The following is a 14,269-nucleotide window of genomic DNA, read 5'->3' on the forward strand; positions in this document are numbered from 1 at the left end:
GCGCGGGGCGGGGCGCCGGGGCGGGGTGCTGGGTGGGGTGAGGTGGGGCGGGGCGGTCGCGGAGCTCGGCGCCTCCGACGTGTTTCCGGCCTTAAAGGCATTTCGCCCTTCCCTTTAAGACGCACCGCCCCTTCTCAGTCACTCCCAAGATGGCGGACCTACTGGGCTCCATCCTGAGCTCCATGGAGAAGCCACCCAGCTTCGGGGACCAGGAGTCTCGGCGCAAGGCCCGAGGTGAGGACCCTAAATTCACAACCGCCTTTCTTCGCCCGGTTCTCAGGACCGCACGCTTCCCTCCTTCGGACGGTGCCGCCGCCTCAACCTTGAAAGACCCCCTCACAGGCCCCTACAGAGACCCCCAGAGTCCCTAAAAGGGCTGTCGGCCCGCCTGCTGTCCTGAGCGGCTTCTGATTGGCTGCCTGGAGCCCAGCGCCAGCCTCCCGCCTCTTTCCTACTGGCCTTCCGCAGTCCTTGCTTCCAGTTCGCCGGGGGGCCCGCCCGTCCGCCGCCGTCGTGCTCTGATTGGCTGGCTGCCTCCGTCCGCTCAGCTTTCCTCGCCTCCCCTCCGCCTGGGGCCGGCCTGCGGGTCGGAGAGGGGCGTATCCGCCTCGCGAGTCCCCGCCCTCGTCCTCATTCCGATTGGGTGCGGGGCACGCCCGTCCGCTGATCCCTTCGCCCCTATTGGCTTCCTCCGCCTAGGGATCTGCCCACGAAGTCTGGTCCGACCTTCCCCGGGTCCGCCCCACCCTCGGTGCCTCCGATTGGTGGCGGGGCCATCTGGGTGCTCGCGCTCCTCCTACTTGCTTAACCCGGTCCCTTCCGTGTCCCCACCGTCCTTCCTCTTGGGCAACCCTGTCCCCGGCGGCCGATGGGAGGGACTGAGGGCGCCCTGGCCGCCCGATTGGTCGTCGGCCCCCCGCCCGGCTTCCCGAGCGGCCCCGGTGGGGTCAGGTCCCTGCGCGAACCGGGGCGCGCCGGGGCGGGGGGCGCGGAGCCCTCAGTCTGCGGCTTGCCTGCGCTGGTCACCCCAGGTTTGCGGGCCCTCTTAATGACGTGCCCCGGGAGGAGTTGTCAAGGGTCCTGGCCGGCCCCGCGCGGGGCTGGCAGCCGACGAGGGACCAGTCAGAGGGACCAGTCAGCGAGGAGGCAGCCGCCGGCCCCCTAGGGCGCGGATGTGTGTTCGCCACCGCCCGGGATGGGGCACATGGACCAGGCCGTTGGAGACCACAGTTTCCTACCCGCCGCGGCAGAGGCTGGCCCGGGAAGCCGAGGTGCAGAGTTCAGGCACCTGCCCGAGGTCACGGTCTTACCAAGGGGGAGGGCTTTAAACCTGCCTGCGATTTTTCCATTTTTTGGCCTGCGTTCTTAACCTTCATCTTAAGGCACCTCCTCAGATACAGAGGGAAGACCCAGACCAGTTAGAGAGCAGCCAGTGGTCAGGACGGTCAGGCCAATCAGGTCTCTGGTGGAAAAGCCCCTGAGGTTAGAGAGGGGAGGCTGGCCAGTTGTCAGGCCCTGGAAGCTTAGAGTAACTGGGTGGGAGGTGAACAGGGGCCCTTGCTGCAAGAAGCCCAGTCTCGCCACGGTGGAGAAATTACACTCTGGTTCTCAGCACACACTAGAATGAGTACTTGAGCAACTCTGACTCATGATGAGGCTTGATGTGCAAGAGGAGGAAAAGCACTCCAGGCAGAAGGAACCACAGGTGCAAAGACGCTGAGTGGTTAGGGGAACAGGAAGTGGTCCAGGGCAGTTGGAGGGACTCTCACCTGTGGATAAGAGCAATTTGAGGTGGCAGGGGAGAGGGGACGGGGCATGAAGACCAGAGCTGGAGGAGCACTGTCCCAGCTCACCTTGGACACCTGTACTCCCAACGGGGCAGGTGCCAGACTCAGCACTTCAGCTTTGTCCTCTCTGCAGAAGTGAGAAGTGGGGGTGTTACCAAATATAGGAAGTTAAATAGTTTCCCCTTTCCTGTGTAGACAGCCTGATGGTAAGCTCTTGGAGGCCAGGGCTGACTACTCCCAGCTCGCCAGCTGTCTCAGGTCTCAGACCACCACCACCCCCGGGGGGGGGGGGGGGGGAGGAGGGCCCAGCGTGATTCTCCTCATTGCTTCCAGTAAAGACTGAGGTCTTTTTTTTTTTTTTTTTTTTTTTTATTTATTTATGATAGTCACAGAGAGAGAAAGAGAGAGAGGCAGAGACACAGGCAGAGGGAGAAGCAGGCTCCATGCACCGGGAGCCCGATGTGGGATTCGATCCCGGGTCTCCAGGATCGCGCCCTGGGCCAAAGGCAGGCGCCAAACCGCTGCGCCACCCAGGGATCCCAAGACTGAGGTCTTGATGGGCAAAACTTCGCGTCAGAGTTTGTGCCGCAGGGCCTGGCACTGCATGGGGCCCAGCCGCTCACCCTGCTCTCCTGTGGAGACAACCCCCAGAGGATGCGGGACCTCAACCCCTGTGACCCCGGCCTCATGCCACCTTCTCTCCCCCCAGAGCAGGCTGCGCGCCTGAAGAAACTACAGGAGCAAGAGAAACAGCAGAAAGTGGAGTTTCGTAAACGGGTGAGCCCACGGGATGTGGCAGAGGGCAGCCTCACCACGGACTCCCAGTGATTTAGAAGTGGAAGGTTGAGGACTCGGCTTGTCCCAAGTGTCTCCAGGGAGAAGCCTGGATGCCAGAGAAGGCGTGGGGGGCAAGGCCCGGTGCCCCAGGCTTGGGAGCTGGTGCAGTCACCTCATGTGTTCCTCTTCTGTCTCCCAAGATGGAGAAAGAGGTGTCAGATTTCATCCAAGACAGTGGGCAGATCAAGAAAAAGTTTCAGCCGATGAACAAGATAGAGAGGAGCATCCTGTGAGTGTCTCCGGGCTCCGGGAGGCGTGAGAGGGCCGGTGGCAGGGGACCTGGACCAGGGGGTGCTGGGCCCCCGGCGGCCCTACAGCCTCTCTCCTCCACCTCCCTTCCCAGACACGATGTTGTGGAAGTGGCCGGCCTAACGTCCTTCTCCTTCGGGGAAGATGATGAGTGTCGCTATGTAATGATCTTCAAAAAGGTGAAAGGCTCAAGCCCCCCCCCCACCCCCGTCCCCACCCCCCCCCCTCTCTCCTTGCAGCCTGCGCCTCCCATCCCTGGATGGGGGGAGAGGCCTGGATGGGGGGGCATGCATGTGGAGCTTCCACCCCAAAGTGCCTTTATATGCAGGAGTTTGCGCCATCAGACGAGGAGCTGGACTCCTACCGCCGAGGTGAGGAGTGGGACCCCCAGAAGGCTGAGGAAAAACGGAAGCTGAAGGTGAGCTCTGTAGGCAGCCCCACAGCCCCCCTCAGAGAGGTGGGGGCAGGCCCCCGAGCCCTGTGCCCCCACTCTGCACCCCCAGGAGCTGGCCCAGCGGCAGGAGGAGGAGGTGGCACAGCAGGGTCCGGTGGTGGTGAGCCCTGCTAGTGACTACAAAGACAAGTACAGCCACCTCATCGGCAAGGGGGCAGCCAAGGATGCCGCCCACATGTTGCAGGCCAACAAGACCTATGGCTGTGGTGAGGCACGGGTGAGGCGTGGGCGGGGGAGGGGGTAGGGGGAGGCTGTGATCTAGGCTTCTAGCCCCCCCATGCTCCTCTCCCCCTGCTTGCCACCCCCAGTGCCCGTGGCCAACAAGAGGGATACGCGCTCCATCGAAGAGGCCATGAACGAGATCCGGGCCAAGAAGCGCCTGCGGCAGAGTGGGGAAGAGTTGCCACCCACATCCTAGGCACCACGGCCCCCAGGGGCAGGGCGGGGGGTGGGGGGACTGGCTGCTGCTACTAGAACCCATCCTGGAGCCCCAGCTCCACACCGCCCCGGACAGCCGTGTCTCTGGCTTGGGGGGTCCAGTGTGCGACGTGTCACTGCTGGAGCTTGGACGAGTGTGCGGCATGTGTGAGTGCAAGTGTGTGAGTGTGCGAGTGTGCAGGTGGGTATTTAACGTGTATTATTCTTTTTCCTTGGACTGTCTTCCCCATGAAAGGGGGCTGGGATGACTTCACATTCAATAAACACTGTTGGACCTGATGTCGGGGTTTGTGAGCAGAGACGGTTGGGCCCCGGGGAGGAAGAATGTGTTAGGCCGGACGGCGTAAGGTGGTTCTGGCACAGCCCAGGGATGGCCAGCTGCCACCCTGTCCCCGGGGTTATGGGAGGAGGCATTCGCTGAGCACGATCGCTGGACGCCCAGCTTTGGCTCCGGGCTCCAGCACTTCTCCACTGTCACCTGAGGCACGGGGAACTTTCTGTGCCTCAGTTTCCTCACATGTAAGGTGGAGAGGAAGAGTAACTGACGACGTGGTTTCAAAGATTACATGGGTCCACACATCAGACATCTACAGGGGTTCCAGATCCCAAAAGCTCTGCAGCGGTGTGGGTGGCTCTGGTTCCCCGTCCTCCCCCACGGGCAGCTTCCTGAGCAGGAGCACACAGCCTTAGACCTGCAGCACTCACAGATGCATGGAGCTGATGCGGCCACCCCTCAAGAGGTGTGCACACCACTGGTCCCTGCCCTCCAGAGTGAACCCCACTTCCTCTGTGACCGGCCCACCCCTTCCTCTGTGTCCCAGCAGGTTACTGTGTGTTCCCCTCCTGCCCCCACCTCTCCACCTCCTGTCTGGCCTGGCAGCCCGCACCCCCTCCATCCCACCAAGGAGCACACCAGCACACCGCTGCCTCAGTAGCCACCACTGTTTTATTTCCCAGGGAAGGGCTTGAGGGCCCAGATGGGTCCCATGGGTCTTGGGGCGTCCAGCTTCTCACTTGGCCTTCGGGTTACGGAACTTGCGTCCGGCAAAGACAGCCTTGTCCCCGAGAGCCTCTTCAATCCTAGAAGGTGGACAGAGTCAGCTGTGCCTTCCAACCCACTAGTCCCGGGCTCTCCACCTCCAGGCCCACCGCATGCCCCATACCTCATGAGCTGGTTGTACTTGGCCAGCCGCTCCGAGCGGCAGGGAGCACCAGTCTTGATCTGGGGAGGATAGGGAGTTGTCAGGGTTGCCTGGGGCTGGTGGTGGGGGCGGCCTGGCCCTGAGGGAGCCTGCATGTGGTGGTGTCCCCCTTGGGGCCTCAAGCAGACTTGGTCAGGCCCTTGGAGCCCAGAGTACCTGCCCTGTGCAGAGCCCCACGACGAGGTCGGCGATAAATGTGTCCTCCGTCTCCCCGGAGCGGTGGCTCACCATCACCCCCCAGCCGTTAGACTGAGCCAGTTTGCAGCTGGGAACGGAGGACACTCGATAAGGCCTCAGAGGAAGCACGGGGGTGGGGGTGGGGCTTCTCCCTTGGGTTTGGGGCAAGAGGTCACATGGGAGGGGGGATGCCTAAGTCTTCCAGGAGGTGGGACAGAAGGGGAGAGCCTTGATTTTGGATGTGGGCTCCTGAGATGCCCACTAGAGGAGAACACAATCAAGGAGAGAGCAACTGTGGGGGAGGGTAGACGTGGGGTACAGCAGAGTCAAGGGGGCAAGGCCAGGGGGTTGGGAGGGTGGTGAGGCTGAGCTGAGGAGGGGGGCACTCACGCCTGGATGGACTCAGTCACGGAGCCGATCTGGTTGACCTTCAGCAGCAGGCAGTTGCAGGCCTTCTTCTCCACGGCCTGGGCAATCCTCTTGGGGTTGGTGACTGTGAGGTCGTCCCCCACAATCTGGATGTTAACCCCCGAGAGGAATGAGGTCCAGGTGGCCCAGTCGTCCTGGTCAAATGGGTCCTCGATGGAGACCACTGGAGTGGGCGGCAGAGGAGTCAGGTTAGAGGGCTAAGGTGGGGGCCGAGTCAGTGGCTGTGGAGGCATCACGTGTGGAACGGCCACCAGGGTCTGGGGCAAAAGACTGGGACACCCGGGGGGCTCACCAGGGTAGTTCTTGATGAAGCTCTTATACAGCTCGCCCAGCTTCTCCCCAGTGATGTGCCGAGCAGGGTCATCAGGTGACTTGAAGTCCAGGTCGTACTTCCCGTTGCGATAGAACTCAGATGCTGCCACGTCCATGCCAATCACCACCTTGTCTGGGTAGCCGGCGGCCTGGATGGCCGTCTTCAGCAGCTCCAGGGCTGGGAGGGACAAGAGGGCACCTGAGGCTCTAGGGCACACGGTCCCTGCAGCCCTGCCTCCACAGGGACCCGGGCCCCCATGCTGCCCCACTTGCTCACACTGACCCTCATTGTTCTCCAGGATGTTGGGTGCGAAGCCGCCTTCGTCCCCCACGTTGGTGGCATCCTTCCCATACTTGGCCTTGATGACACCCTTGAGGTGGTGGTAGACCTCAGCGCCGATACGCATGGCTTCCCTGAAGGAGCTGGCTCCCACGGGCAAGATCATGAACTCCTGCATGGCCAGCTTGTTCCCGGCGTGGGAGCCCCCATTGATGACATTGAAGGCCTGGCAAGGGGAGAGGGAGTGGGCTCAGACCCCCAGACCCCAGGCCTGGGCCAGCGGGGAGGGTTCGGGTGGAACTCTGGCTTCCCAGATTGCCCACCGGACAGTCTAGGGTGAGTCCTCTTAGTCCCCAGAGTCTCTTTTCCCCATTTCTGTAAGACTGGGACACCGCCTACTTATTCGCAGGCTCTCCTGTGGAGAATCTGAGGAACGGACAGGACAGTCTGGGCCTTAGCATGGCCTGGTCTGTGACAGCTGGTGACACTGCCCTAGCCCCACTCTGAGGGGCTTCCACGTGGTCTGTGGGCTTCCTCCCTGCTCCCTGCAACCCTGTTCCCTGGGGACGGTGACCATACCCGTTTTACAGACAAGGAAATGGAGACACAGGGCAGTTATGTAGTCCCCTGAGGTTGGACAGGAGCAAACACGCAGGGCCAGCCACTCTCCAGAGCCCCTGCTCTCATCCCACCCACCCAGTCAGGAGATATGCACTAACGTGACAGCTGACCGAAGAGTCCAAGGGTCTCCATGAACAAGGCCCGGGTTGGGCAAGGACCGAAGAGGACACTAAAGACGTGCCCAGCCCCCGGCACAAAGCAGTGCCCAACCTGACTCAGGAGCTGGGGCCCAGGCAGGACCAGCAACTCGGTGATGCCTGAGTCTGGCCCTGGAATGTGATGGGCCGGGCTTATGTCAAGGGGAGCTCGGATTGTGGGAAGGAGGGAGGGGCCAGAACTGCAGGAGAGGTTCCATCTCAAGAAACCCTGTTTTTGGAGCTGGGTCTGAAGTGTAGACCTTCCTGGGGTTGCTCCACTGGCTCCCAGGAGGGGCACTCACAGGGACGGGCAGGACTAAGTCAGGGTTCCCGGCGAGGTCCGCGATGTGCCGGTAGAGTGGGACCCCTTTCTCTGCCGCTCCAGCCTTGCACACAGCCAGGGACACACCCAAGATGGCATTTGCCCCGAACTTGGCTAGGGGACACAAGCACAGAGAAAGGGTGAGGGCTTCTCCCCCAGGGCCTGGGGTCACCCCACAGAGGACCCGGAACACCACTGCCCTGAGCATGAGGGGGGCGCTGACGGGTCTCTCCCCAGCAGCCAGAGGGGCTCTGGGAGCCCCCAGCCCGGGGAAGGTGCCAGCTTCGCATCTGTGGCCACAGCCAGGCCTGGACAGCAGGCACCAGGAAATGCCTGTGCAATGAATAAAAAACCCAGCCAGCCACCGTGTGCCCCAAAGCGCGGGCCAGGGAAATAATCCCGGGGTCACTCCCACCCCTGCCACGGCCCATCCCTTCCCCCCCGCCCCAGCCCCAACTCACACTTATTCTCTGTCCCATCCAGCTCAATCATGAATTTGTCAACTTTCTCTTGATCCACCACGCTGAGTTTCTGGAAAGAGAGGTTGGAGGGGGAGGGAAGAGCAGAGGTCACGTTGCTCAGGACTCAGGGCATGTGCCAGAGGAGGCACAGGTGCCTGGTGGGGGGACGGGATGGCTGGGCAGCAGGGCTGCAGGGCAGGGAGGCAGGCTCCCTCTTGCCTTTTCCAGCAGAGCAGGGCCTAGGGTCTTGTTGATGTGTTCCACAGCCTTGAGGACACCTAGAGGGGCGGGGGGCGGGGGGTTGGCGGTCAGAAATCGGAGTCCATCAGGCATCTTCCCGGGGCCCCTGCTCCTTGAGGGCTCTGGCTGGGAACACAGATCCCGACGCCACCCATGTGCATAGGCTCCTCCGGCGGTGGTCCTCCCTCACCTTTCCCTAGGTAGCGGGACTTGTCTCCATCTCTCAGTTCCAGGGCTTCGTAGATACCAGTGGAGGCTCCGCTGGGCACAGCTGCTCGAAATCGGCCTGGGCGGGTAGAACAGGAACGTCACCCAGGGCCCCCGGTAGCCCCACAGGCCGAGGTGGGCTCTCTGCGCCCAGGGGCAGGGGGTCTCCTTGTCCTGGCCCAGGAGCCAGGCCTGAGGAGCAAGGCCTGGGGAGGACTCTGGCGAAGGGGACCCCAGAGAAAGGAGAGGGCATGGGGCCTGTGGGCTGGGGTTTCGCAGGGCAGAGCAATGCTGGGAGCCATGGTACCCTTGGCCGTGTGCAGGTCCACTTCTACCGTGGGGTTGCCCCTGGAGTCCAGGATCTCCCGGGCGAAGATTTTCTGCATGGCCATGGCTGCAGGAGGAGAGGTGTGACTGAGTGTGGATAGTTGATCCCTCAAGGAACCCGAAATCCCTTGCCCTTTAAGAGTCTTCCCCACCCCAAGAAGGCAGGTGCTGGAGCTAAAAATATCCCACAAAAAGGTCACAGCCCAAAGAGGCAGGCGCAGCCCCCTCCCCCACTCACAGCAGCTCCAGTTCCACCTCCATCCTCAGGGTCCGCAGCCTCTCCCCTAACTGGTCCCCACAGGTCTCCCTGGACCCCCATCACCCACAGAGTGCACTTAGGCCTCCTCCCTTCCAGTGGAGCACTCGGCTCTCCGTAGCTTGCCAGCCCCAGACCCTCTTCTCTCTTCTGGTTGTCATCTTCCTCCAAATCCACGGGGACCCCAAATCCCCCACCTGGCCCCAACTCCCTCCCCTCCTCCACCCACCTCTGCCTATGGCTCCTCATGGTCTTACAGTCTCCTTCCCTGTCCTGGGTACCCCCATGCTGCTCGCTCCCACCCTTCCAAGTCTCTCAAGCACCCTGGTCCTGGAAGGTAGAAAAAGCTGACACCTCTCCCAACTTTGTCCAAACCAGCACCCACCCTCACCCTTCACCACCCCATCCTCTGGGACTGGAGAACTCAGCAGACCTGGGATGTCTCCGCTGGGGGGAGTCGAGGTGAGCTCTGAGCCTAGGTGGCAGCTGGGACAGTGTCAGCTCACCCCCTCAGGCCGGGCATTTATCTCCTAGCCACCCGACGCCCTGGCCAGCCCCGCCTCTCCCTCTCCATCCTCCCCCTCCACACTGGGCTGGCAGCCAAGTGCCCACTGCAGCCTAAAGCGGGAGCCTTTGGCCCCGACACCTGCCCCCTTCCCAAAGGTCAATGACGACCCCTCCTTCCTCTCTGCTCCCCAATAAAAGCCCCCACATTCAATTCCAGCTCTGGGGAGGGGCCTGGGAGGGCCTTCGGATTGGGGGTCTCTCCCCTGGCCAGGATTATACGCCCCCTTTGCAAAGGTTAAAGAGGAACTTGTGCCCTTTAGCAAAGGCCAGCGGTAACCCGAGCCGGGCAGGGCTGGGGAGGGGGCCTGGAAGAGGGGCTGCAGGATTGATGTCCATACATGCTTGGCTCCCTGGGCAGGCGCCCCCAGGAGGAGGAGGGCGGGGGAGGGGGGCGGTGTGTGTGTCTGGGCAAGCGCTGAGGTCCACCTCGAATTCCCCATGCAGGGAGGCGAGAGGGTCTCACCTCTCAGGGTCCTCATGATGGCCTCTCGGGCCGCCCGCTCTCCCCAGCGCCCCGGGCCAGCAGGGGGTGGGGGAGGGGGCGGGGAGCCCGATTTAGACGGGCGCTCAGCCTCGGCGCGGCGCCCTGCCCGGGGCGCTGGGACAGCACTTGTCGCCCCGCTCATGGAGCGGCGGTCGGGAGCCCCTCTCCCAGCCGAGCCGGGGATTTGGCGACCCCGGCCCTACCCGTGGACGGTGCTCCTAGACCAGGGCTCAGAATGAATGGCGGGGCGGGACGGGACCGGACCGGAGGGGGTGGCCCCTGCGGTCTGAGCGTCGGGTCTGGGGGCGGCGCGGGGTGCGCCCCGGCCCGGGGAGCGTGGGCACCTCGGGGCTCCGGCCCTGACCCCCCACGCCCGCCGGCTCCGGCCGCGCCCTCCCGGACTTTTCCACCCCGGGGTCGGGGGTGCGGCGGGCAGAGGTCAGCAGCCAGCGGGCGGGGAGCGCCGCCACGTGCCCGAGCGCGCCCCGCCCGAGCGGCCGGGTGACTCAGCGGCGCGGCTGTCGAGGAACGGGCTCGGGGGGCGTGGGGGCCCGGAAGCGGCCCAGACCCTCGGCAGCCCCACCTGGGCGGCCGCGGGGCCCTGCCCTTCCCTCCCTTGCCCGCGGGGCGCCCGGCGAGAGCCGCGCGCAAAGCTTCCCAGCACAAGTTTCCCCGAAAAGAAGAAGAAAGAGCCCGAGGGGCCCGAGCGGGAGGGGACTTTCCCCCTCTTGGAAAAGTTGCAAATCTGGCCACCTCCCCGTGTCCTTCCGCCCCGAGAAGTAGTCCCGCCCCTGCCTCCCGCGCCCAGTGACCTCGGCCGCGCCGGGCCAAGGGGCACGGCCGGTGACCCAAAGTGCTGGCAGCGGGGGGCGGGGACGTGGGGCTTGGGCCTGCCTGGGGGGGGGGCTGCTCCTGCACGTGTCTGTCGGGCAGATACTGGAGACACTCGTGCCCCCCCTTCCCGGTGGACGCCTTGGACTCTTGAGGGCGGCCGGGCCCATCTGTCCTCGCGACCCGGGGCTCCCGCAAGTCGTGACTGAATAAAATAGAGAGCGAGCCGCGTGCCCGCCCCTTCCGCCCCGCGGGAGACACGTCCCCGGCCCGCCCGCCTCTGGGGGGTGGGGTGCCGCCGCGCGCACCCCGCTCCCGCGCCGCGGGCCGCCGGCCCCAACCGCCCCGCGCCCTCCCGCCCTCCTGCCCGGCCCGGCGCAGGCGCGGACGCACGCGCCGCCGCCGCCGCTCCTGCCCTCCGGCAGGGGTGGGGGAGGGGCAGCCGTTCCATTTAACCCTGAGCGCCCCGCACCCCCCGCCGGCCCCGCGCGCGGCTCGCCCGTCCGCCGGCTTTCGCATCCTTTCCTCCCTCGGGCTCGCTCCCTTCCCCGGCACCACAGTCCCGTTTGTATTCAAGGCGAAGCGGAGCGGGCCCTGACCCGAACTTCCCCCTGCCACCCGCACTCCCCCACAACCACCATCACCCCACCCTCCATCCTTTTACAGAGCTTTCCACCCAACTCTGCAAATTTTGCAATAGGGGGAGGGATTTTTAAAATCGTCTTTTGCAAAGTTCGGTATCTGGGCAGGCGAGGGGGGAGGGAGGAAAGGGAGCAGGCCCCGCCCCTGCCGCCCTTTGCAAATAAAAATCTAGGGGGGGGGGAGGAGCAGGAAGTGGCGGTGCGAGGGCTGCTGCACAGCGAGCAGAGCCGCGGTCCGGACGGCAGCGCGTGCCCCGAGCTCTCCGCCGCCCCCCGCCCGCCAGCCCGAGGCCCCGAGCCCAGTCCGTGGCCCCCGCAGCAGCCCCGCAGCAGCCCCGCAGCAGCCATGGCCGGCTGGAACGCCTACATCGACAACCTCATGGCGGACGGGACCTGTCAGGACGCGGCCATCGTGGGCTATAAGGACTCGCCCTCCGTGTGGGCCGCCGTCCCCGGGAAGACCTTCGTCAACATCACGGTAGTACGGGGCCCGCGCGCCCCCGGGGCACCGGCCGGCTCGGGGCGGGGCGGGGGCGGTCGGGGCAGGGCGGCCGAGGGCCGCGACCGGGTCCTCGCCCGGAGGCGGCGGACGGCGAGCGCACTTGAACAGGCCCCCCCGAGGTCCCCGGCCCTCGCTCCGGGCGGCGGCGGCGCCCATCCCTCCCGCCGCCCCGCTCTCCGCGCCGGGGCGTTACATCCGGGGCACAGGGCGGGGAGGGGCGCGCCGCCCGGTGCGGAGGCCCACTTCCGCCTGGTCCAGGGCGGGGCGGGCAGGCGCGGCGGGTTGCGCCGGGGCCGGGCACCAGGCGGGAGCGGGGACCCCGGCCCCGCCACCATTGTTCCTCTTCGGTCTCTTCTCCCCGCCCCTCCCCGCGGGAGGCCGCCCGGCCGCCCCGGCCCCCGCCCCGCCCGGCCCCGTTACGGAGGGCGAGGCCGCCCCACGCCCCCCCAAGTCGGCGCGCCGCGCTCCCTGAGCCCCGGCCCGGAAGTCCCCTTGCCCTCCCTTCCCGCCATCCGGCAGGGCCCGGCGCGGGGGAACTTCGGGAGAAGTTGCAGGGCCGCGCGACTTGTGGAAGGAGGGATGCCTGCCGCCGTCCCCATCACCACCTCCCCTGTCCGCGCTGCCCGGAAGTGGGGAGGGGGAGCGGAAGTGCGGGAGGGGGGAAGGGGATTTCCGGGCGGGAGGGGACCGGATGTGGGGGTTTGGGGTGTTCGGGGGAGGGGAGAGGTTCCCTGGGGTCCGTGGACCCGGGTCTGGCCGGCCGCAGTCCCGCACCGCCGTGCCAACTTGGCCAACTTTCCCGGAGGGCCCCCGGGGTCGGCTCGCTGGTCTGGGGACCGCGCCCCTGCCCTGGACTCGGCGCCCGGAGACCCAGGCGTCCGGGCCCCTCGCGGCTCCTGCAGAACCTTTGACCAAATAAGGACAAAGTTGCCTCCTGCTCCGCCCGCCCCCTCCCTTCCCCTCCACGCTTCTGCTTTTCCTGGAGGAGCGTGGTGCGCGTCCATGGGCTCCCCGGCTCTGCCATGCCACTGTCCGCTCCGGCTTCGCCCCCGCCCCGTTCCCTGGGTGTGTGTTCCCCGTGGGATGACACCAACCTGGGATATGGTCTCCCCGTGTCTCAGCAGTCTCTTAGGAGTTTGTCGGTTTCCACACGTGTGCACAAAGCAGACGGCATACACCCCATGTGGGGCGCGGTGCAGGGCAGGGGGAAACCGGGGGATCCTGACCCTGACGGCCGCTGCCTTCCCCTTGCAGCCAGCTGAGGTCGGTGTCCTGGTTGGCAAAGACCGGTCGAGTTTTTTCGTGAACGGGCTGACACTGGGAGGCCAGAAGTGTTCTGTGATCCGGGACTCGCTGCTGCAGGATGGGGAGTTTACTATGGACCTTCGTACCAAGAGCAGCGGTGGAGCGCCCACTTTCAACATCACTGTCACCATGACTGCCAAGAGTGAGTTTCTGTGACCCCTGACTGCCTCCCGGCCTCCGATGTCCCCTCATGAACCTGTTAGCCTCTGGGGTTTCCTTTGTGGCTCCCCAGTACTAGGAGATCACAGGCCGCTGGGTGCTTCCTCCACTCCTCAGTTCCTCATCTCCTAATAGAACTTGAACTGCATTACCTCTTCTGTTCCTTCCTGGCCTGAGCCTTCTAGGGGGCAGAAACCCTGATTTCTGGGAAAGGGTAGACTGATGGCCAAAAGACTGGGTGTCTTCTGAACTCTGTTAGGCCTTGGGGTAATAAGCCCCACTGTGCTTATTACTCCGAGCCTGAATCCCTGGTCCCTAAATTAGTTTCACCCGTTTCACCCTCTGGAGCCCTAAGCTTGATTCCCTCTCCTGAAAAGCCCCATTGTTTCAAAGTGACTGACAGCCTGCCTGTGTGTTGGGGGGGTTGGGAGAGAGGAGGTTGGGTTACAGCCCCCAGGGCTGGACAGCTGCTCAACAGCTGGCAGGGGGTGGGTTGTGACACCTGGGTCCTAGCCTCCATTCTCTTTCCTCCAGCGCTAGTCCTGCTGATGGGCAAAGAAGGTGTCCACGGTGGTATGATCAACAAGAAATGTTATGAAATGGCTTCCCACCTGCGGCGTTCCCAGTACTGACCTCGTCTGTCCCCGCCCCCTACCACTCCCCACTGCTTTTGCACCCCTCTCCTCCCCATACACACACGTACACCATTTTTATTTTTTGGGCCATTACCCCACACCCCTTATTGCTGCCAAAACCACATGGGCTGGGGGCTGGGGCTGGATGGACAGACACCTCCCCCTACCCAAACCCCTCCTGTGTGTGGTTGGAAAACTTTTTTGTTTTTTGGTTTTTTTTTTTTTTTTTTTTTCTGAATAAAAAAGATTCTACTAACAAGGTGCTGTGTGGTTTGGCCTGGGTGTCAGGGTGGACAGTTCCCATGACCTGTCACCTCTATCTTGGCTGCGGGTTAGGGAGTCAAGGGCACTCCAAAGTCTAGGCATTTGGGCTTCTTGAGTCCTGCCCAGGGGGTAAAGCAGCACCTGC

The 14,269-nt window shown here is 64.3% G+C and overlaps 3 protein-coding genes across 11 annotated transcripts; 2 read left to right on the plus strand and 1 right to left on the minus strand.

The window, feature by feature from the left end:
* Positions 1 to 27: 27 nt before the first annotated feature.
* On the plus strand, positions 28 to 4,044 carry SPAG7 (sperm associated antigen 7). Of its 4 annotated transcripts, none has more exons than XM_025428733.3 (7): positions 28 to 234; positions 2,497 to 2,564; positions 2,765 to 2,853; positions 2,968 to 3,052; positions 3,202 to 3,291; positions 3,377 to 3,533; positions 3,636 to 4,044. In XM_025428733.3, the coding sequence occupies exons 1-7, from the start codon at positions 150 to 152 to the stop codon at positions 3,743 to 3,745; spliced, it is 684 nt and encodes a 227-aa protein (XP_025284518.1). In that variant the 5' UTR covers positions 28 to 149; the 3' UTR covers positions 3,746 to 4,044. The 4 variants fall into 4 exon arrangements, with proteins under 4 accessions (XP_025284518.1, XP_025284515.1, XP_025284519.1 ...); XM_025428730.1 differs by having other exon boundaries at positions 76 to 234; positions 2,654 to 2,853; XM_025428734.3 differs by lacking the exon at positions 28 to 234 and adding an exon at positions 820 to 1,271.
* A 648-nt stretch (positions 4,045 to 4,692) lies between these two features.
* Positions 4,693 to 10,801, minus strand: ENO3 (enolase 3). Of its 6 annotated transcripts, XM_025428729.3 has the most exons (13): positions 9,170 to 9,314; positions 8,966 to 9,066; positions 8,461 to 8,547; positions 8,137 to 8,232; positions 7,926 to 7,984; positions 7,707 to 7,776; positions 7,226 to 7,359; positions 6,169 to 6,391; positions 5,866 to 6,063; positions 5,535 to 5,736; positions 5,124 to 5,232; positions 4,929 to 4,987; positions 4,693 to 4,845 (listed from the first exon to the last, which is right to left on the minus strand). In XM_025428729.3, exons 3-13 carry the CDS (start codon positions 8,543 to 8,545, stop codon positions 4,776 to 4,778), a joined length of 1,305 nt encoding a protein of 434 aa, XP_025284514.1. In that variant the 5' UTR covers positions 8,546 to 8,547; positions 8,966 to 9,066; positions 9,170 to 9,314; the 3' UTR covers positions 4,693 to 4,775. The 6 variants fall into 6 exon arrangements, with proteins under 6 accessions (XP_025284514.1, XP_048966063.1, XP_025284512.2 ...); XM_049110106.1 differs by lacking the exons at positions 8,966 to 9,066; positions 9,170 to 9,314 and adding an exon at positions 10,682 to 10,801; XM_025428727.3 differs by lacking the exons at positions 8,966 to 9,066; positions 9,170 to 9,314 and adding an exon at positions 9,767 to 10,160.
* A 307-nt stretch (positions 10,802 to 11,108) lies between these two features.
* Positions 11,109 to 14,119, plus strand: PFN1 (profilin 1). The gene is made up of 3 exons (XM_025428714.3): positions 11,109 to 11,737; positions 13,016 to 13,208; positions 13,760 to 14,119. Exons 1-3 carry the CDS (start codon positions 11,606 to 11,608, stop codon positions 13,855 to 13,857), a joined length of 423 nt encoding a protein of 140 aa, XP_025284499.1. The 5' UTR covers positions 11,109 to 11,605; the 3' UTR covers positions 13,858 to 14,119.
* The last annotated feature ends 150 nt before the right edge of the window (positions 14,120 to 14,269 follow it).

This window comes from Canis lupus, chromosome 5, assembly GCF_003254725.2.
Source record: "Canis lupus dingo isolate Sandy chromosome 5, ASM325472v2, whole genome shotgun sequence".
Lineage (NCBI taxonomy): Eukaryota > Metazoa > Chordata > Mammalia > Carnivora > Canidae > Canis > Canis lupus.